This window comes from Bos indicus x Bos taurus, chromosome 10, assembly GCF_003369695.1.
Source record: "Bos indicus x Bos taurus breed Angus x Brahman F1 hybrid chromosome 10, Bos_hybrid_MaternalHap_v2.0, whole genome shotgun sequence".
Taxonomy (NCBI): domain Eukaryota; kingdom Metazoa; phylum Chordata; class Mammalia; order Artiodactyla; family Bovidae; genus Bos; species Bos indicus x Bos taurus.
This window is the reverse complement of record NC_040085.1, coordinates 11,789,666-11,812,638: the sequence shown is the minus strand read 5'-3', so window position 1 is coordinate 11,812,638 and position 22,973 is coordinate 11,789,666. Positions and strand designations below refer to the sequence as shown.

The window sequence follows — 22,973 nt, the reverse complement described above, 5'->3', positions numbered from 1 at the left end:
AGCCTGGATTTGCACGAAAGAACAGTAAATGCATTCATTTCTCCAGCTTAACTGAGACGAGCCCTCTTGAGAATCAAACCTGTTGCTGGTGTGTGTTGTGATCTGCACCTGAGCAGCCCTGGGGGACTCAGGGGCTTAAAAGGGAGACCAAAGGAGATGACCTGTGGGGCACAGTACCTGGCCAGGCAGGCACTGAGCAAACGCGAGCTCCTAACCCCTCTCCCTGGGGCCTCTCAAACAGTGCTCTCTGCCCAGAGGCTGACCCCCAGCAGGTTGAAGCAAACAGAAGGACTATTCTCTGTATCTGCTGCTGAGTTTAATAATGGAGCAATAATGTGTTGATGACGCAACTTAGATTTCCTGAGCATTTTTTATGTGAATCGTCCATGGAGGAAGCAACGGTGTTTCTCTCAGGTTCTGAATGTCTCCTCTTTTACACATACCACTTAATGTGTACCTATGTACCATGTATATTTTTTATTTATTTTAAATATGAAATATTTCTAATAGTCGTGTGTGAAAAAAATTCATAACACTCTCACTTGAATTAGACAAGTTTTTTTTTTTTTGGGTGCAGGTCTGTTACCCTCAGTTAATTGAAGGAAAAAGGGATTTGTCCTAGACTTTACTCCATCCCCTCAAATAGCATCATGTACTTACATAAATTCAGTATTCAGATTGCAGCAACTTACTGAACACCTGCCAAATGGTTTATACATGTTATCCATTAACTCTCACTGCAAACAGTAACGTGGGTCATTACTCCAATTTTATACATAAGGAAACTGAGTCTAAAAGATATTAAACAACTTTCCAAGATATAAAGTCTACATGAATGGATATTACTGTGATATTAACAAATGTTACTGAACGAATGAATGAATGGTAAGCTCTTAAGGAGCTTAAACTGCTGCAACAGAGTACAGCTTATAAATACCAAATGCCATTCACCAAGGATTACAGGGATGGACTGCTTGGAATGAGAATTTACTGGAAAACAGGGTGGGGGAAATTACTGCTTCCCTCCACATCCAGAAAGAAAACATTTTTAGCACTAGCCCACATGTTCTCATCACTGAGGAAAAGGGAAATCTTAGCTAACTGCTGCTGGATCCACAAGGCCCACGAGGGACTAAGTGTTTCTATAGGAAAAAGAAAACAATGCATGCCTGGAAGTCAAACCATAAAGAGGGAAAGGAAGTCTCTGGGGCAAGGCCTGATCTTGACCTAGGCCTGATGTAGAGGGCATGAGGCCGAGAAATAAGTCAGGGGACAGGAAGAAAGAACTATACGGTGGTTAAGAGCAGAGGCTTAGAGCCAAACTCCGGTTCAAAGCCCTGTTCTCCAAACTATTAGCTCTGGGCCCCAAGGCTCATTACTTCATCTCTCTGAGTGCAGAGTTCTTGTACTTAAAAAAGAAGGATAATATGGATTACTTTATGCATTATAGTCCCTAGAGGTTTAGCTCAGAGCCTTCAATGCTGCATATGTTTCCTATAGCTGCTCTACAAACTACCACAAACTCGGTGGCTAAAAACAACAGAAATTGATTCTCTCACACTTCTGAAGGCCAGAAGTTCGAGATGAGGGTCAATGGACCGAAATGGAGTTGTTGGCAGGGCTGTGCTCCCTCAGGAAGCTCTGAGGAGTCTCTTTTCTGGCCTCTTTTGGCTTCTGGTGGCAGCCAGCTTTCCTTGGCTTGTGGCCCCATCCCTCCCATTTTCAAGAACAGCACCTTCACCTCTCCTCTGTGTGTCTGGGTATCAAATTTCTGTCTGCCCATCTCTTATAAGGACACTCATGGTTGCATGCAGGGCCCACCAGGATAATCTCCCCATCTCAAGATCCTTCATTATATCTGCAAAGGCTTTTTCATTTCTAAATAAGTTAGCATTTTCAGGCTCTAGAGGACTCCATACCTTTGGGGTGGGTGGGGGGAGAGAGCTGTATTCAGCCTGTTACACACAGTAAACCCTCAATAAACATCCACTGTGGCTGCCCTCATTACAATTAACAGAGATGAGCCAGAAGGGCTATATGCCCAGGGAAGTGCACATAGTTAAGGTAAGAAAGTAAGGACTCGAATTGCTCTTGAGGGGCTGTTAGTACTGAACCATGGAAACCAACAGTGAGGTCATAGCCTCTGCATTCCAAACTCTCTCACAGGTAAATTACCTGCATCCACATTACAGGCTTGGAGTGGGAAGAGTGAAGCGACTGGGGTCAGGCAATCCTGGGCTCTGATCCGCTCCACCACTTAAAGGAGCAAGACGCTGGGGATCTTTCGACCTCAGTTCAGTGGTCTCAACTGTAAAACAGGGCTGCTTAAGGTTCAAATACACATGTGACTAATGTAGCACATAGCAGGTGCTACAAAAATAATTTCCTTTACTACAACTAAATCAGCAACGTGTGCAGGAAGCGGGTGACTAAAGCAGATGATGGTAACGCCACACATAGGAGATGTACTCCCCCACCATGCTCACACAAAGGCCTCTCTGACTGCCACCAGGCGAGCATCCAAGGAGAAGCCCTAGGGGTCCCGGATGCAAGGTTGAGATCCCCTTCTGGGACACACATATTGCTGTCAGGCTTTTTCCAGAGCCCATCACCCTTCTCTTCTGGAACCCTGAGTTATGAATGACTTGGAGGGGATTCAATGCAGCATTCTTATGGCAAATGTGATCTTTGTTCTGATAACTAATGAAATACTTCTGACACTTAATGAAATGCCACAAGAAAGGAACAAGGGCTCTTTGGAGCCTTGTCTGCGAGCAGAGTCACTCAAGCTTAAAATCTGGCTCCAATCTCTCCTAACCTACAGGCAGAAGCGTACATACCAGTGGGCCCGGCTCTGTTACAAACGCTCGCACCGAAAAGGGGCTAAGGTTTCAGATTCAGAAACCGAAGCATATTAAAACACCGTCTATCTGGTTAGCATCAACAGGTAACTTCATGTCAAACAATTCAGGGACTAAGTGGAAATCCTGCTTTCAAAGGAGGAAAAGAAACAAAACTGTCCTTGCAGGAAGAAAACAAAAAACACTGAAAATATAGAGTCTGCATTTTAAAAACAGATGTACCTGCTTGCTCTGCTAACTGCCCAGATTATCAGGGAGATTTTCCAAGGAGAAACACAGACAAGGCCACAAGCTTTCCCGTCTTTTGCTGTGTGGTTTTTGCCCCCCTTGAATGTAACAAGACTCCCTAAGTTTCAACAGAGGGTCAGGAAAATGGCATGTGGCTTTGTGAAGTTTAATTAACAGCAAAATTTCCCATCCAGCATCATGAAGGGGCCTACTCAGCTCCAGGGGCCCTTGGGACAGAAATAACATATTGCTCCAGAGTTATTGATGATGAAATGCAAATGGCCTCCAAGAAAGTGAGCAGGAAAGGAGGAGCTAAAAATACAACTGATTCTTACCCATAAGCCAAAGACAATTCCCCGAAGAGGTAGGAAATGGAGGGACAGCCTAGGATCTAGGGCTGATCCTGTCTGTCCTGTTTCGAAACAACAGACCTTTCAAGCAAACACACATACATATACACTCCATGTTCACACACACATGCATGCACAGACAAGATGTTACAGAAAAGATACAAGGCTCTAAAAACCCAGGGTGATCTGGTCAGTGATAATAAAATTATCAAGCCATGTTGGTTTTGAATCGTGTCTTGTATTTTTGAAGTACTTTTACAGTTGTTACCTCAACTGACCCTCTCTGCAGGACTGTATGGAAGACAGACGACAAATAATTATGCAGATTTTATAGATTAGATGAAGTGATTCCCCAAGGTCATCCAGTTAGCAAATGATGGCCATGACACAGGAAGAGGGTGTAATGACTCCCAGCCCGGAGCTTCTCCAAGCGAGGAAACACATGCAGATGCCTCCAACAGAAAAGGTCCAGGGGGAGACCAAGAAGAGGGGCTCAGACGTGTGGACGGCACTTTTAAGAAAAACTCACGTGATGGGGCAGAAGTCTGAACGGTGGGTTATGTTGTGGATTCAGAGAGAGGGAGAGCGAGAAAGCCATCACATTCCTGAACATGTTGGAAAACAGGTCTGAGAGCCATGCCTCCCAGCCACCATCCCTCCATCACTGCGGATGGTAGAAGGACGGTGGGAGCATTTAAAAGAGCAACCCAACTGGACCACAACAACACATCAACATCAGGCCAGAGACCTTAATGACTGGATAAAATCCCTTCATTTTATAAACATGTAAACCAAGGCTCAGAGAAATGAGGTGACTTCCCCAAGATCAAAGCGTTAGCGAGAGCTGGGGACTGGACCCTGGACTCTGGACTGGAATACAGAGTTCCTTATTCTATGCCAGCTGCCCTGGGCAACTAGTATGTTTAACTTCATTATCACTGTCCTGATTAACACCGCCTGTCCGAAGAAGAGCACATGAGGGCATGATGGGGAATGCATCCTTCTTGTTCTTTGTTCTGCTGAAACCTGTGCTGCTGGATTTCCCATAAACAACCAGGCATGATATGCGGAAGTGGCTGGTGGTTCTGCTAGCAAAGAAACTGTCCTATTACTAGGGTATTCTCAAGACCCCCAGATGCATGTACATTATGATAGGCTGGCTAATGCTCCCCACCCCACCCCACTCCATCCCAAGATGCCCACACACTAATCCCCAGAACCTGTGAAAAGTAACTTTATGTGGCAAAGGGATTTTTGCAGGTGTGCTAAAGATTTTGAAATGAGGAGATTATTCTGGATTATCTGAGTGGGTGTCATGTAATTACAAGGGTCCTTATAAAAGGAGAAGATCAGTGGATAAGAGTTAGAGAAGGAGATGAGATGACAGAGGCAAGAGGGCTGAGTGACGGGAGGAAAAATCCTCAGGCCAAGGAAGGCAGGCTGACTCCACAAGCTGGAAAAGAGAAGGAAAAAAATCCTCCTCTGAAGCCCCAAGAAGGAAAATAGCCCTTCCAATACCTTGATTTTAGACTTCTGAGTTCCAGACCGTAAGAGAAAAACTTGTGCTGTTTTTCGTCAACCAAATCTGTGGTCAGTGTTACAGCATCAATAGGAGACTGGAACACCTATTGCAAACCTGGAGGAGCAAGCCCAGGCTCCCAGGCAGCAAACCCTAGCTCCCTAAGCTTTACAGAGAGGGGGCAGGGGGTGGCAGAGCCAAATATTGTGAAAAATCCCAAGGGCATTAAGAGATTTAAACCAACTATACAAAGGAGACATCATCTTGCTTTAAGATGGAAAAGAGTTGGTTTTCCATGTTTACAGGGACTGCCTCTCTCAAAGAAATTCTATTTCAGTCCCCTTAGGACTGCCTGATAACCCCTCCTTGGAAAGGAGCCTGTGGACTTAACCAGTCTCGCCTGCACACACCCTCATATACAGCCTGTGCTCCAGCCCCATCAGACCACTGAGAACTTCCAGAACGTGACAGGCTCACCATGCCCTCGCAGTTTGCTTTTTGGGGAATGACCTCTGCTAAAATCCTTCTTCTTCAAAATTCAGTTCAGTCATCACTGCCTCTGTGATGCTTTCTCTGGCTCCCCAGGCCTCCTTCTGCCCCTCCCTTCCTTCCCCACACCCTGAGTATCCCTCTTAAGAGAGCACTTGGTCAATGTCTGCTTGTCTCCCTCCCCGACCCCACCAGCATGCACTCCTTGAAGTCAAGGAGACTTTGTTCCTCTTGCATCACCAAACCACTGCCATCTCCCATCCATACCAAGTACTTCCCAGCTCTTTCCCACCTGAGTAATGCAAAGTCACCCCACAAGGCAGTACTTCCACCACCAGGTATCTTAATTCTCCAAGAATGAGCTCCACCTCTGTGTTCCTGCAACCCTTCACTCACCCCACAGGCAGGATACTCACTACACTGCATTCTGGTGGTTATCCCTGGGCTGTTTGCTCATTAGGTGTGGAGGTCCTTGAAAACCACACCTCCTTTCCCTGACTATCCCTCTGTATTTAGCACAGGGCCTGGTTCATAACAAATACACCAGGAACGTTGATTGAATTAAAATGAAAATGAAACACAAAACGGTAATGCCCGGGTCATCTCTCTGAATTAAGCCCTGTAATTCAGAGGAAGCCTTTAAAAGCAAATACTTAATGTGAAAACTTTTGCATGGCCAGCTGTTGACCATGGCTAGCTGGTTTCCCCTGTGATCCCACACAGATTTTGGAGTTCACGGTAGAGATGGTTTCAGTGTTACTAGATATTGGGTTGGCCAAAAAGTTTGGATTTTTCCATGTTACAGACAACCCAAACGAATTTTTCGGCCAACCCAAAATGTAACATTATATACAGTCATTATATATGTAAGTTATTACGAAGAGTTTTGGGATAAATATTGGAGAAATTTTTCATTTTGCATCTCAAACAGAGAAGTATTAGTTTACCAAACTTAGTTTAAGTCATGAGTATTACCTTTAACTTTGAAAAAGGCTCTCTAGAAGGGCAAGTCTGGGAGGAATATGGTAAGTACAGATGAGTTTAATGAGAGTTCTAATTGGGACTATCTAACACTTTACTGCCCAGCCTCTAAATTCATAACGGGAATTAGATTTATAATTTTCTGAGCAAGTACTATGGCCTGGGCAATGCAAATATTATTTCATTTCAAGATTCAACAATCCCACATGATAGGTATTACTATTGCTGCTCTTGTTTTTTGTTTTGTTTTTTTAATTTATTTAATTGGAGGCTAATTACTTTACAATATTGTAGTGGTTTTGCCATACATGGACATGAATCAACCATGGGTGTACATGTGTCTTTTGGACTCTGTGGGAGAAGGCAAGGGTGGGATGATTTGAGAGCACAGCATTAGAACATGTATCTTATCATATGCTGCTCTTATTTGAAAGATGAAGCCCCTGAGGTTCAGAGGAGTTAAGTACCTTTAGGCTGCTTGGGAGAGCACCAGTCAGTGAGGACACGATTTCTAAGGTTTTTTAAAGTGTGAGTGTGTGTGTTTTAATGAGACAAAGATCTGATATGGCAAACAAATGGTAGACTCTTTCCACATAATTCCAGCCAAGTAAATTCTATTTATTCATCAAGGTTGGGTTCAAATTCTATCTGTTCTGTGCAGTATTTCCTGACAGCTCCATCCCACAAGGACTTTCCAATCTTCCTGAACTCTGGTCACATCTTTACTGTTTTCTGGCCCTTTCAGTGCTCTGTGGGTTTCTCCTCATCCCCAGTCTCAGTGTCAGGCCCACAAGGACAAGGACCATGGCTTCCAACTTTTTTGAACCCCTCTGTTGCCCAGGACTACATGCAAGGATGTCCCCGGTAAGAGAGCTAAACACTGCAAGGAAGAGAAGCAGTTCTTTTAAATCTCGACTACCAAACCTCACGCACTTTTCAAGACATGTCTCTAACCTCTACTTAGCTTTTCTGGACCACACCTGCTGGAAACGAGAAGCCTCACTTTTAAAACGCCCGTTTGAAAAATACTCATTTCAGCTGTGGTACATATACACAATGGAGTATTACTCAGCCATTAAAAAGATTACATTTGAATCAGTTCTAATGAGATGGATGAAACTGGAGCCTATTATACAGAATGAAGTAAGCCAGAAAGAAAAACACTAATACAGTATATTAACACATATATATGGAATTTAGAAAGATGGTAACGATAACCCTGTATGCGAGACAGCAAAATAGCCACACATGTATAGAACAGTCTTTTGGACTCTGTGGGAGAGGGCGAGGGTGGGATGATTTGGGAGAATGGCATTGAAACATGTATAATATCATATAAGAAACAAACTGCCAGTCCAGGTTTGATGCAGGATACAGGATGCTTGGGGCTGGTACACTGGGATGACCCAGAGGGATGGTACAGGGAGGGAGGAGGGAGGGGGGTTCAGGATGGGGAACACGTGTACACCCGTGGCAGATTCATGTTGATGTATGGCAAAACCAATACAATATTGTAAAGTTAAAAAAAAAGCCACTAAAAAAAAAAGTATATTCAATAAAAAATTACATTAAAATTTTATACAAAATAAAATGAGCCAGAAGCAAAAAAAAAAAAGAAAAGAAAGAAAAGTACTCATTTCAGAGACAAGAGCTTTAGTGCTGGACTCTGACAAATCTACTGAGAATTCTGGTTCTGTTGCTTCTGAAGTGGGTGACCTTGATGGAGTCACTTCATTCCTGAGTCTCAGTTTCCTCATTTGTAAAATGTGAGTCTTTGCAACCTCCTCATAGGGCCATGTGAGCTGTAAACATTGGGTTGACCAAAAAGTTCATTTGGGCTTCTCTGTACCACCTTATGGAAAAGCCTGAACAAACTTTTTGGCCAAGCCAGTATTACAGTGCATTCGACATAGCACGTGTACATATGAAAGCTCCAAAATGGTAGCCATCACTATTACCATGACTATTTCAACACACTGCCTTGTCCGGAAGGCATTTACACTCATGTGTTTTCCAACTTTCTAGAGCAGTGGTTCTCAAACTCTGGAGCATACTGAAATCATTTAAAATAAAGCTACACAGGTCACAGCACAGACCTACAGATAGAATCCTCATTACGCAAGGGAGAGAGTGGGGGTTGGGCAACTCCACTTTTTTTTTAGAACTTCTTTATGCTATTTTTTATTTTTTAAATTAATTTTTATTGGAGTATAGTTGCTTTACAATGTTGTGCTAGTTCCTACGGCAAAGTGCATCTGCTATACATACAGCCCCTCTCTTTTGGGTTTCCTTCCCATTTAGGTCACCACAGAGCACTGATTACAGTTCTCTGGGCTATACAGTCGGTTCTCATTAATTACCTATTTATACATATGGGCAACCCCACTTTTAACAAACCTCCCCACCCCACTGCAAGTGATTCCAGGTGCTCACCAAACCTGGAAAATTCTGCTGGACAATACTGATTCCTAAATGACTTACCACGGAACCTGGAGGTTCCAAAGAGATACTTCCAGATCAGTGGTTCCCAACCTTGGCTGGATTGACATTATATAGATATCCGAGCATAACCCTCTGAGATCCAGATGTTCATCTGGGATGTAACCAGAGTGTCAAGACTTCTAAAAGATGGGCAAAGGATTCTTATGGTCAACAGAGGTTGAAAACCATTGCTGCATTTGGATCTAGACCCTGGATTTCTACAGCAAGGCCTCTGAGGCTTCAACCAGAGAAGCTCAGCTTTTGTCTGTGTGACAAACTGAGCCTCTACCTAAGACTGATTTTGCAGACAGGATTCTTACGCTTCAAAAAAGAGTTAAGTTTGGTATGGCAGAAACCAACATGACATTGTAAAGCAATTATCCTCCAACTAAAAATAAACTTAAAAAAAAAGTTAAAGTGGAGTCTGTCATACAGAAGGAGAAAAACAAGTATCATATATTAACGCATATATATGGAGTCCAGAAAAATGGTACAGATGAACCTATTCACAGGAGAGGAATGGAGAGGCAGCTGTAGAAAATGGACTCGTGGACACAGCAGGGGAAGGAGAGAGAGTAGTGCTCACATATATACACGACCATGCGTAAACCGACAGCTAGTGGGAAGCTGTTCTATAACAGAGAGCTCAGTTCAGTGCACTGTGATGACCCAGCAGGGCGAGATGGCACGGGGAGGCTCAAGGAGGGAATATATGTATATTACAGCTGACTCACATTATTATACCGCAGAAATAAACACAACATTGTAAAGAAATTATTCTCCAATTAAAAAAAATTTTTTTAAAGAATACAAAAAAAAAGTTACACTTGCAAACAGCTGCTCTAACTGTCAGTAAGAACCTGGAGCATCCCTAATCTGGTTTTTATACCTTTGTGTCTGTCTGGGGCCTTACAACATATTAGATGCTTAATAAATATTTGTTAGAAGGTTGTATCATTTTGTTTTATTTGTCAGCTGGCTCCAGTTAGGTTTTCAGTTGGCCAGCATAACAACCTAACAGTTTCTTAAACATCTAAACCCCCAATGGCCTCTGCTTCAAACCTTGAACCTGAAACAGAGAGTTAGGCAAACAGCCATCCAGAGAACACACTGACATCTCTTCTGGGGTCACATATGCTATGCAAGTTCCTAATGACTAATAAATATAAGCAAATGTGATTTTCGTCAGCTAGGAAGAGCTCGACATTTGTCAGCAGTGTGGGTCTTCCAGGCTAATATTTGGATTGTTTCATCTGAAACTGTCAAATTACAAAAGCATGATAGAAACTTGTAGGAACTTCATAGTAAACAGTAATTGGCCCCTTGTCAATAAGTTAGAAGAAAAAAAAATTCCTGCTGCCAAAATGCATGGGCTGGAATGCCTGCAGCCCAGGCCTGCAGCCAACTGGAGCCTGTTCCCCAGGCAGCTCTCCTGGGTTCTCAACCACAGAGGCTGGAAGAGAAGTCCCTAGTACTCCACGGATCTGGGAGTTAGTTCAGTTCAGTTCAGTTCAGTCGCTCAGTTGTGTCCGACTCTTTGCGACCCCATGAATCGAAGCACGCCAGGCCTCCTTGTCCATCACCAACTCCCGGAGTTCACTCAAACTCATGTCTATCGAGTCGGTGATGCCATCCAGCCATCTCATCCTCTGTCGTCCCCTTCTCCTCCTGCCCACAATCCCTCCCAGCATCAGAGTCTTTTCCAATGAGTCAACTCTTCACATGAGGTGGCCAAAGTATTGGAATTTCAGTTTCACATCAGTCCTTCCAAAGAACACCCAGGACTGATCTCCTTTAGAATGGACTGGTTGGATCTCCTTGCAGTCCAAGGGACTCTCAAGAGTCTTCTCCAATACCACAGTTCAAAAGCATCAATTCTTCCACACTCAGCTTTCTTCACAGTCCAACTCTCACATCCATACATGACCACTGGAAACACCATAGCCTTAACTAGACGGACCTTTGTTGGCAAAGTAATGTCTCTGCTTTTGAATATGCTATCTAGGTTGGTCATAACTTTCCTTCCAAGGAGTAAGTGTCTTTTAATTTCATGGCTGCAGTCACCATCTGCAGTGATTTTGAAGTCCCCAAAAATAAAGTCTGACACTGTTTCCACTGTTTTCCCATCTATTTCCCATGAAGTGATGGGACCAGATGTCATGATCTTAGTTTTCTGAATGTTGAGCTTTAAGCCAACTTTTTCACTCTCCTCCTTCACTTTCATCAAGAGGCTTTTTAGTTCCTCTTCACTTTCTGCCATAAGGGTGGTGTCATCTGCATATCTGAGGTTGGAGTCAGTAGCACCTTCAAATCTCAGCTTTCTCATGGCTCTAGGAATCTGAGCAATCACTTAAACCTCTTCAGACCTTAGATCCTCATGTGTAACAACACTGCATCACATCCTTAGAGCCAGGACTGCCTGAGTTCCAATCCTGACTCTTCACAGACTAGCTGTGTGACCTCGGGCAGGTTACGCCCCTTCTCTGGGCCTCTGTTCCCTCACCTCTAAAATGAGGATGATATTAGTACCTATTTCATAGGGTTGTCCGTGAAAAGAGACAAGAACAGTGGCTGGTACAGAACAGGCATTCCATAAGCTGTTACAAATCTGCAATTTTGAAACCAGGCGTTTGGAAAACCAACTTTTTGTCTTTCCTTTACTTTTTGCATTTTTCTGCTTGGTACCAAAACTCTTCGGGCAGCAAGCCTCGCCTTAACTGACATAGGCATTTTATGGTCTTTTTTCCCTTCCCTGCTGATGTGAACATTTGGAGGTTTCACTGCAGCAATAGTAATGTGTTTGCTGATGGGGTGCTGCCCCATGCCATGGAAGGAATGCCATTAACATGTGAAATATGCCCTGAATCACCTTGCTAAACTCTGAACAGTTCTCAATTCTAAAATGCCCACTGCCATAAGCATTTAGATAAGGGACTGGAGAGCTATGTTATTATGGGGTTGTGGTCAGGATGAAGAGAGATAACACAAACCAAACCCTTGGCTTTAGAAGCAGCAGCCTCTCAGTCCCAGAGTGATACTGGGGGGTCCTCGGGTCTATACACAGGAACAGAGAAAGAAGGAAGCACTTTCTCCCAGGTGATCTCTCTTTTACTCTCCCACTGGCAGGCCAGCCAGGCCTCCAAACTCTCCCTTCTATCAGCTCAAATTTGGTTTATCAATTTAGGATTCGGCCAAAGCATCTTCTCTGTGAAATGGCCCTTTCTCTCCAAAATCCTAACAACCAAGTCAAGAAAGACCTGTGCAGGCAAGGGTGGCTGGGTTGTAACTCCGCTCTATTTCTAGGTGGCTGGCAGCTGAGAAGGCCTCAGGCAGTGTTAACTACAGTGGGGAAGGGTGGCCATCGATGCTAATATCTGAACTGCAAGTGACAAGAGGGGCCAGGCAGCCCATCTTATACACTTGCACCCTCCCTGAACTGGGCATTAATTTGGTTTAATGACTAAACTAAGTATTTCTTAAGTGCAGCAGGAATTCCCAGGTGGCTCAGATGGTGAAGAATCTGCCTGCAATGTAGGAGATCCAGGTTCGATCCCTGGGTTAGGAAGATACCCTGGAGAAGGAAATGCTACCCACTCCAGTATTCTTGCCTGGAGAATTTCATGGACAGAGGATCCCATACAGTCCATGGGATCAAAAAGAGTCCGACACAACTGAACGACAAAGACTTTCACTTTCTTTAAGCCCAGTGAGCACACCTTATACTTGCTATTCTTCCTGTAAATGTTTGTTGTTTATCACTTTCATTCTCTGACAGAGGACGAGATGGTGGGATGGCAGAACTGACTCAATGGACATGAGTTTTAGCAAACTCCAGGAGACAGTGAAGGACAGGGAAGCCTGGTGTGCTGTGGTCCACGGGGTCTTAGTCAGAAAGGACTATACAACTGAACAAAAAATTGCTTTCATAGGAATATTCTCTCAGAATTTATCATGAACCTTGGATGCCCAACAAATGCTGCAGAATGGATACTGAATAATCTGTGAATGTTGGTCGATTAATTCACTAACAAGTTTTCCTCAGCATCTGTATTCCTACCTTGCCATGGGCATTGCCTATTTTGGCTTATTTATGCTAGCCTAGCCACCTAAGGCTTTGGAGAGTTATACAACTATTCTGATACCACTACGCCATTTCTAGAGTTTACATTTTGTTGACTCTAAAAAATATCTAGATCTAATTATAATATGTCTAATTAATTAGACATATTCTCACAGTTGTGAGTTCACCCAAAATACTTTGGAGAAACTTTCTAGAAAAATTCATAGAATCCTGAAATCTATAGGCTGGGAGCAAGTTAGACTCCAGACACCGATCCTGTTCAGGGATTCCAAACTCATGTCAGCTCTTGGCTTTAAAAAGCCCCTTGTTTTGTGTTCTTAGCTCAAATCCACACAGCCTGCGGCCAGGATTCTCCCTTTCCCCCAGCACTAGAGGAGCACGAGGAAGGATATCTCCTCGCTCCAGGTAGCTTTTTCAGTCCTCCGCAGGGCCTCCCTAAAGTTGAGCTTAAGGACATTCTTAAACTCAGCTTCACTTTGAAGACTATTCAGAATCACAGAGTGGGTGGGAGTGGCCTCAACGCTTTAAAGGGCTGCAAAATAAATCAAAGGATGGAAGGAGATCTGTGGAGCCAAGAATTCCTCCCCACCTGGCAGAAGCAAAGCTTTAACCGCGCGATCTAGGATGAAGAGTGGCGAGCGCAGCACATCCCAGCAGGTACAGGGACGATAGCGGGAGGGTGCGCGGGGGTCAGGAGGGCAGGTACCTTCTCTCCGCCGTGGGTTCGCGGCCCCGGGCCTGCGGGTGTCGGCTGCCTCGCAGCGCCGGGCCTTGGCGACTGGAGTTGAGGCCGGCAGGGGCGCGTGTCTCCTCGCGGCTCCGGTGCAGCGGCACCGATGTGCGCACGGCTGACACCACGTGGCCCGCGAAAGCGCGCGCTGGGGCTCCGGGCCGCGGTCCCCCGCGTGTGCGGTACGAGCTGGGCAGGCAGGGCCGGGTCTGCTCCATCACGCCGCCGCTGCAGCTGCGCGAGCAGGCGGACCAGGGGCCCCAGGAGCCCCACACGCCCGGGGCGCCGCCACCGCCGTCCTCCGGAGCGCCCTCGGCCACAGCCATCCGCTGCGGGACCTGTGGAGACAGAGGCCCGTTAGGGGACTGCAATACACGCTGCTGCTTAACCCGCATAGGCCGTGGATAACCGAAAAGGCTTATCCATTAGGCACAAGTTGGCACAGGGCCTGTGTTAAAATCTGAAAACAAGATAGAACCCAGCTTGGGTTATACTCGTCTTCATACAGATGAACTAATAAAATAGGATGAACATATGTCTATACACACACACATACATACATACATACATACATACATATATATATATATATATAAAGGAAGAGACATACAAAGGCACAACTGTATGTGTATACATATACATATTTTATATATATTTTATATTTATATAATTACTTTATATTTTGTGTATATATATATATATATATATATTTTTTTTTTTTTTTAATAAAGGAAGGGACACACAAAGGCACAAGTACATAGGGCTCACCTATGTGACCCTGGCTTTGGGGACCATGGCCTTGGAGAGCGCAATGCACTGCTCTCACATCTTAACTGAGGCTTACCCCACAGGTCCTTGGGGTCCAGGCTAGAAGGACAGGGCTTCCCTCAAGTCGGTGAGGAGGCCACAGCCCAGTGTCTCCATGCAGTAAAGGCAACGCAGTATCAGGGTTTAGAGGCCCTGCTCCAGAAGCAGATGCCCCTATCACACCCCTGCCACTTCTACCAGTGTGACCAGAAAGTTTCTGAAGCTCTCTGTGTCCTAAAGCGGGATGGTACCTACCTACCTCACAAGGCTCTAAGAAGATTTAAGTTAGGATATCTACACACACAGCAGAGAGCAGGCACTAAATACGTGCTTGGTAAAACCATAATGATCATCTTTTCTGCTTCCGTGGTGAATCAGGAGAGATTAAAAATGTCAGAAAGTTAAAGTTCTATCCTGAAGATGATTCGACATTCCCATGTATTTAACTGGCCCTTTCACAGAGAGCTATCATGCCAAGCAGAGTGCTGAGCATGGGAACCCTTCTGTTCATGATGCAGACAGGCTCTGAGTACCAGATGTATACCAATGTTGAGCTAGGACCTGAGAACAAGGAGAGAAGCACCCCAGGTTGCACAAATGGACTGGACCTAGCAGCAAAGAGCTTTATGCAGCTAAGACAAGACTAGAGGAGTCTCCCGGGGAACCGGCTGCCTGGCTGGGTAGGGTATGGGTTGAGAAGTCCTCAGAGGAGGAATCACGGTAAAATAGCTATAATTATTCTGGTATCCACTTGGTGCCAGATAGCACATGTAATTTCTAGTCCTCTCGGCAGCCCTGGTTACAAACATTCTCGCCTTTCAGAGATGAAGTTTCCCACCCAAGGATCAGAGCCTGTGGCCTGCCTTGGTCATGTGGTTGCAGCAGAGGTTGGACTCGAGTCTCCTCAGCCCCCAATATAGGCAGTTCCAGCACTGCCTGCTCTCTCTCCAGCAAACTGCTCTTGAGCTTCTGGATCATTCCCCTGGAATGTCCTTCGTACCCTTGGGACACCGAGTAACACTATGTGAAAGTCACTCAGTCGTGTCCAACTCTTTGCAACCCCATGGACTGACTGTACAGTCCATGGAATTCTCCAGGCCAGAATACTGGAGTGGGAAGCTGTTCCATTCTCCAGGGGATCTACCCAACCCAGGGATCGAACCCAGGTCTCCCGCATTGCAGGTGGATTCTTTACCAGCTGAGCCACAAGGGAAGCCCAAGAATACTGAAGTGGGTAGCCTATCCCTTCTCCAGCAGATCTTCCTGACCCAGGAATTGAACCGGGGTCTCCTGCATTGCAGGCAGATTCTTTACCACTGAGCCACCACAGAAGCCCTGAGCAACACTTTGACTTTCCTTGAAAGGAGGGTTTTTCAGTGAACCTCAGGCTTCTATATGACATGCATAAATGCCTCCAGATTACCTCAGCTTTTTTTTTTTTTAAGATATTGGTTTTAGGTAGCATTGTTTACCCAAAACTCCAAGAGTTTGAAGACCTTTCACAGTTATACTCCTCTATCCCCAGGATACCTCTGAGAGGTGAGAAGGTACAGGGACTGTCTTCCCCTTTGTGTGGAACAAACCCAGTAAGGTTGAACTCCTTCACAGCACCTGGAGACACGGAGCCAAGACTACCTCAGAGGGTGGTGTGAGGACTCTTTGAGGAAACCCACCCAAGTGCTTAAGGCGAGTGCTCAGGGAGTGAGTGTAAGCCACTGCTGCAGCACACTGTGGTCATTAAAAGCCCTCCAGATCTCAGCTGTGGGGTAGAGTCCTGGCACTCAGTTACCCTGAAACCATGGGGCTTGTTCAGCTGAGGCCTCCTTCCTTCAACTACAGCCTTCCTAGGTGGTGCAGTGGTAAGGAATCCACCCGCAATGGGCGGGAGACCCGAGTTTGATCTTCCCTCCATGGGAAACTACCCTGGAGGAGGAAATAGCAACTCACTCCAGTATCCCTGGGAAATCCCATGGACCGAGGGGCCTGGCGGGCTACGGTCCATGGGGTCACAAAGAGTCGGACACAGCTGAGTGGCCGAGCACTGTCATTGTCACTCAACTACATTCCAGGGCACAGAGGGGTCTCTGGGTGACCTTGAGAGTTTAAACTGGGTCCCTGAAGGTTCAGAGAGTGACTAAGGCAGGATGAGTGAGAGGGCTGAGCAGCTCAGCAAAGAACCATCTAATCAGAGGTTTAAGCCCAGAGCTGGATGTCAGCCTGCCAGTCCATGGGCACCATGTTCAGAGAGCTGCGGTGAGAGGTCAGAGGTCATGGGGATGGAGCCAGCAGGAGACATGGTTAGAGCAAGGTCAGGACAGAGGGTTCTGTGACTGAAGGGCTGCAGTTTCCTAATCACCAGATGTGAACAGAAGACGGGGATGGCCACACGAGTGGCAAATACGGTCAACGCATCAGTCCTAAACTGGGGACCCAGGAGAGAAGGCTTTTCTCTTATTTGTAAATACAAAACACAGCAAACGGAAAACAAGCTTTTGTTCTTTCTTCTCCTCCCTGACATATCCTGATTTATTAATAAACTGATGATGGATTCACTGGGTGATTATAAAAAACAAGTGTCGAATCAGGTTGCAGTCTTGATATATAAAGTAATCCCTAGAGTATGTGGGGCAGTTTGAATGGTGGCTTTCCCCAAAAGATATGTGCATGCCCTAACCCTGAGAACTTGTAAATGTGACCTTATTTGGAAAAGGGGTCAATGTAGATGTAATTAAGGATCTTGAGATGAGATCATCCTCTTCTGGGGGGGTGGAGGGGGCCCTAAATCCAATAACAAGTGTCCTTAGAAGACAGAGGAGAAGGCCACGTGACCATAGAAGCAGAGACTGTGTTGAGTAGCCATAGGCCAGGAGCTGAAAGAAGTAAGAATTCACCCCTAGCTACTAGAAGAAGCACAGCCCTGAAAATACCTTGATTTCAATGTTTGGCCTCCAGAATTGTGAGGGAATAAGTTTCTGTTGCTTTAAGCCATTAAATTTCTGGTTATTTATTACAATGGCCATAGGAAATTAACACAGTCTGCTGGTCCTTCCAGGGCAAGGAAGAAAGCATACAGACATTTGTGGGGCTCCTTCTCTATGCTGAGCACTGTGCAGACAGCTCACAAGCATGGGGACAGGCTGTATGGTACTGGCACCACTAACCCCAGGTCACACTTTACAGGGGCCCTGAGCCACTCTGGGAGATTGATTGTTTTGTCTCTTTTACAGGAACAAACTGAGGCTCAGAGAAGCTGTATGATTCGCCCATAGTCTCTGGCTAGTGAGGGGCACAGACAGGACTAAAATTGAGGTCTCCTGACCCCTCCTCTGGGCTTCCCTGGTGGCTCAGTGGTAAAGAATCCATCTGTTGATGCAGAAGACTCAGGTTGGGTTGGAAAGATACCTTGGAGGAGGGCATGGCAACACACCCCAGTATTCTTGCCTGGAAATTCCCACAAATAGAGGAGCCTGGCGAGCTACAGTCCATGGGGTCACAAAGAGTTAGACATGACTGAGCAACTGAGGCACACACATGACTCCTACTCTAGCACTTTGTTTTCATGCAGCATGTTGCCTTCCTGTCTGTGCTTTTAGTGGAAAACAGAAGAGTAAAATGAATAGAAATAAATCCACTTTGATTGTCCTAGTAGAAAGATAATAGGGATAATCAAACAGAGGAAGTATATTTCTGGCACATTTGGGGACTTCAGTTACCCATCACTTCCTGATTTATCATGAACACAGATAACTAAGGCATTGTCTATAATGTCTAGCTTAGACATGCAGCTAAAAATCCACTTCCTAGAACTAATCCCACCCTTAACTTAGTTTCCTATTGCCCAACTGGGCAGGGTCCCTGGGGAAAGAAAACATGAAACCACATTCCATCCTCTTCTATTCATAAGAATTCTCTAATTTATAAAGTTGAATTATGGTGAGTGACTTGAAATTCCATCTCAGTCCCCATGGTGAGAATCTGACCACAAGCTCCAGAATTGTATTTTTATAGTACACAGCCAGAAACAAAGAGGGAAACAAAGAAACAGAAAGGAAAGAAGGAGGGGAAATGCAGAGAAAGAAAGAAATATCAAAGAAAAAAATAAAGGGAGGAGAGCTTTGGATATCAGCCTCCTAGTTCCATCAGCCTCCCATCTGCCCTATGCTCCTTCCCAGTCCTCCTGAGGACCCTCCTCTCTCCTTCTTTTCTGATGATCAAGGAGTTTTCTGTGAGGCAGGATGGGGAAAATTCCAAGTGTTCTCAGACACACTATTCCTAAAATTAGGACTAACCCACAGGACCTTGGTTAGTCAGTGACAAACAGCTAAACCAAAGAATAAATCATAATGAGAGATAAAAACAATAGAAGCTCAAAGCTCTGTCAACTGCTAGCCCATTGTCCCTTCCCCAAGATACACACGACATAGCAAGACTGAAGAAGAAAACATGAGGTGCTTCTCAAATGACCCCAAACCACTGATTTCTCTCACTCATTAAGAGTTTTAACAAATCAGTAAGAAAAAAAAACCCAACGGAAGTAGGTTTAAAGGGCATGAATGGGCAGTTACAGACATTTCGTAAGTTCATGTCTTAAAGCCCTAACCCCAGTGTGATGGTATTTGGACATGGCACCTTTGGGAGTTAATTAGGTTTTGATGATGTCACGTGATGGGACCTCTCCCCTCATGGGATTGTTGTTGTTCGTGTCCTACTCTTTGCAACCCCATGGTCATATACCAAGCTTGCAGCACACCAAGCTTCCCTGTCCTTCACCATCTCCCAGAGTTTGCTCAAACTCATGTCCATTGAGTCAGTGATGCCATCCAACAAGCTCACTCTCTATCACCCCCTTCTCCTGTCCTCAGTCTTTCCCAGCATCAGGGTCTTTTCCAATGAGTCTGCTCTTCATGTCAGGTGGCCAAAGGATTTGAGCTTCAGCTTCAGCATCAGTCCTTCCAATGAATGTTCGGTGTTGATTTCCTTTAGCATTAACTGGATTAGTATCCTTATCAGAAGAGGAAGAAAAACCAGCACTTTCTGTCTTTCTCTCTGCCATCTAAGGATATAGTGAGAAGCCAGCTGTCTCCAAGCCAGGAAAAGAGTGTTCACTGGAGCATCAAATCTGCCAGTGCCTTGACTGTGGACTTTCCCCAGCCTCCAGAACCATAATAAATAAATTCCTGTTGTTTAAGCCACCCTGTCAATGATATTTTGTTTTAGCAGCCCAAGCTGACTAGTATGGCAGAGAAATACAACATATATATGAAAACTGTATAATGTTCCATGTAATCAAATAAATGCAAACGAAAACAACAGAATTCCACTTACCCCCTTTAGCCTGGCAAAGATTATAAAGTTTGACAATATCAATACGGCAAGAATGTTCACTGTTGATGGGAGTCTAAACTGAGGCAGTTCTTAATAGGGAACTTTGCAGTACCTACCAAATTTTAAATGCACAAACCCTTGAGCCCAGCAGCTCTACTTTCAGTAGTTCATCCTTTAGATACACTCAAAATTAGTGCATAACGTTGTATATAGAAAAACTTTTATTGCCATACTTTTCGTGAGAACAAAACCAAAAACTCTGGAAACAACCTGAATATCCATGAAAAGGAGCTTGGTTAAATCCTCTCAAATCTAATCCATTCAAGCAATGGAATACAACTCATCTGTTAGAATGAGGTAGATATATATATCTGTTAAACTGGACAACTCTCCGTAATATATTAATTAGTAAAAAAAAAATACCAAGAAATAGAACAGTATGTGGAAAATAAACCTATTTATAGATATCATCAACTGTTGTTGTTATTAGGTTGCTAAGTCGTGTCTGACTCTTTTATGACCCCATGGTGGGTAGCCCACCAGGCTCCTCTGGACTATAGCCCACCAAACTCCTCTGACCATGGGATTCTCCAGGCAAGAATACTGGAATGGGTTGCCATGCCCTCCTCCAGGGGATCTTCCCAACCCAGGGATTGAATCCACATCTCTCATTTCTCCTGCATTGGCAGGTGGGTTCTTTACCACTAGCACCACCTGGGAAGCCCATAATATTTATATTATACAACTACTTATATATCATTTACATTGTATGAGGTATTATAAGTAATCCAGAGATTATTTAAAGTTTCTGGGAAGAGGCACATAGGTTATACACAATACCATACCATCTTATATAAATAAGAGACTTGAGCATCCGCAGACTTTGGTATCCTTGGGGGTCCTGGAACCCACATTCCTCATATCCAAGGACTGACTATAATGTAGATCTGACAGTGTCATTGGGTAATGAAATAAAAGAATGAAGAATAGCCGCAAACACGCTAGCAGTCACCAAGCAGGAGCACAAGAGAGCTCCACTTCATCCCTCCACCGGAAGAACTTAAACCATTTGACACGACTTTTATAATGTGTAAGAAGCAGATCCAGCTGTCAAATCAAATTGGTGCTCCTTCCATTCCACTGGAGGTTTTCGAGAATGGGGGAGGGTAGATGTAGCGGCAAGATAAGAGAATTGAAAGAGAAGATTTTTCAAAGTACACATACAATGCCATGCCTTTTCCCCAGAGGTTATGATATGTCTTGCCTGGGGTGAGGCTAGGATCCAAGGAGATGTACACTTTGGATAAAATCCTCCAGTCTTCTAATAGTCCCCTTCCTCATATAAAAAACAACTGCTTGGGACTTCCCTGGTGGTCCAGTGTTTAAGAATCTGCCTGCCAATGCAGGGGGCACAGGTTCAGTCCCTGGTCTGGGAAGATTCTACATGCCGAGGAGCAACTAAGCCTGTGTGCCACAACTACGGAGCCCGCTCGCCCTTGGGGCCGTGCTCTGCAACAAAAGAAGCTACCACCATAACAATCTCGTGCACCACAGCTAGAGAAAGCCCACGCACAGCAGCCAAGATCCAGGGCTATCAAATTAATTAGTTAATTTTTTAAAAACTGCTTGTTATTACAGGATTTTTCTAAATAGTCACTGTTGGGCATGAGCCAGGGAGCAGAAAAAATGGAAGGCATTCAGAGAAGGAGGAGAATCAAGGTAGTCACATCCCTATTTTAACTTGACCTGTGCAAAAGAAGGGGTGGCAGTAGGGGGATTGCTGCTGCTGCTGCTGCTGCTGCTAAGTTGCTTCAGTCGTGTCCGACTCTGTGTGACCCCATAGATGGCAGCCCACCAGGCTCCTCCGTCCCTGGGATTCTCCAGGCAAGAACACTGGAGTGAGTTGCCATTTCCTTCTCCAATGCATGAAAGTGAAAAGTGAAAGTGAAGTCGCTCAGTCGTGTCTGACTCTTAACGACCTCATGGACTGTAGCCTACCAGGCTCCTCCATCCATGGAATTCTCCAGGCAAGAGTACTGGAGTGGGGTGCCATTGCCTTCTCCAAGTAGGGGGATTAAAACCCCACAAAGGTTTTGGTTTGGATCTGGATGCTGTAATGAACAACACTTTGGGATCTGTTGTATGGAAGTTACAGTTGGGGAGGGATGTTTGTGTAAATGGATACTGATGGTAGGATGTATGCATAGGGCAGCCTGGCAGTCATTACCTTTTCTCTGGGTCCTTTAGGAAATCCCCCTTCACGCTGGATGAAGTATAATAGGAATGTATTCAGGGACCCTGACAGCTGAAGCCAAGGTAAGCAGTGTGAGCCAACTGAACAATCCCTGGAATCTGAAATCTCCAGTAAAGTGGCCAAAAGACCACAGACAGCTTTGGGTCCTTCACCTTATCCCATCGCTTATGCTCTGAGACTATTCCTATTGCTCTCTGGAGTGCCTCAGTGCCTATCTGCTTCCTAGGCTGGTTACAGTGAGTTCCCCAATGCTTATGTTAGTTTCTGTGGCTTGCAGTTAAGAATCCTAAATGATATCTGTGTGTGTTTAGTTGCTTAGTCATGTCTGATTCTTTGCGACCTCATGGACTGTAGCCTGCCAGGCTCCTCTGTCCATGGGGTTTCTCCAGGCAAGAATATTGGAGTGGGTTGCCATGCCCTCCTCAAGGGGATCTTCCCAACTCAGGGATCGAAACCAGGTCTCCTGCATTGCAGGTGGATTCTTTACCATCTGAGCCACCAGGGAAGCCCAAATGATATCTAAATGATTGAAAATAAGATCATATGTGGCAACCAAGATAAGATGAAAAAGTTGGGTCTGCCTTTGGCATACGACTTGGAGAGAAAGCAATGACTGGGATGACCAAAGGTGGTCCTGACTTGGCAGAAGCCTCAGGATTAAAGGAGTCCAGGGCTGGAGGCTTCACATGGAGACAACAGTTGATCACGGTAAGTGTAACCAGAGAACCGAGGCCACCACGGAATAGGAGGCACTAAGTGAATGGGAGGTTCACAGGGACAGATAGCAAGTGAGCTTAGAAAAGAGTTGGAGAAGCAACAACCTGAATGGGGTGGCAATGTTTTATTTCATCATCATCTTTTTAAGGT

The 22,973-nt window shown here is 45.0% G+C and overlaps 1 protein-coding gene and 1 long non-coding RNA gene across 4 annotated transcripts in view; one reads left to right on the top strand and one right to left on the bottom strand.

Moving 5' to 3' along the window:
• The window catches only part of THSD4 (thrombospondin type 1 domain containing 4), a 673,523-nt gene that overhangs the window by 556,172 nt on the left and 94,378 nt on the right, over window positions 1-22,973 (bottom strand). For all 3 annotated transcript variants that reach the window (XM_027553103.1, XM_027553105.1, XM_027553104.1), the window contains exon 4: window positions 13,697-14,058. In XM_027553103.1, the coding sequence (XP_027408904.1) occupies window positions 13,697-14,058 (362 nt within the window). The remainder of the gene's footprint in view (window positions 1-13,696; window positions 14,059-22,973) is intronic.
• The window catches only part of LOC113899816, a 53,787-nt gene continuing 43,964 nt past the window's right edge, over window positions 13,151-22,973 (top strand). Inside the window, exons 1-2 of the long non-coding RNA XR_003512998.1 lie at window positions 13,151-13,647; window positions 22,100-22,168. This is a non-coding gene — a long non-coding RNA (uncharacterized LOC113899816). The remainder of the gene's footprint in view (window positions 13,648-22,099; window positions 22,169-22,973) is intronic.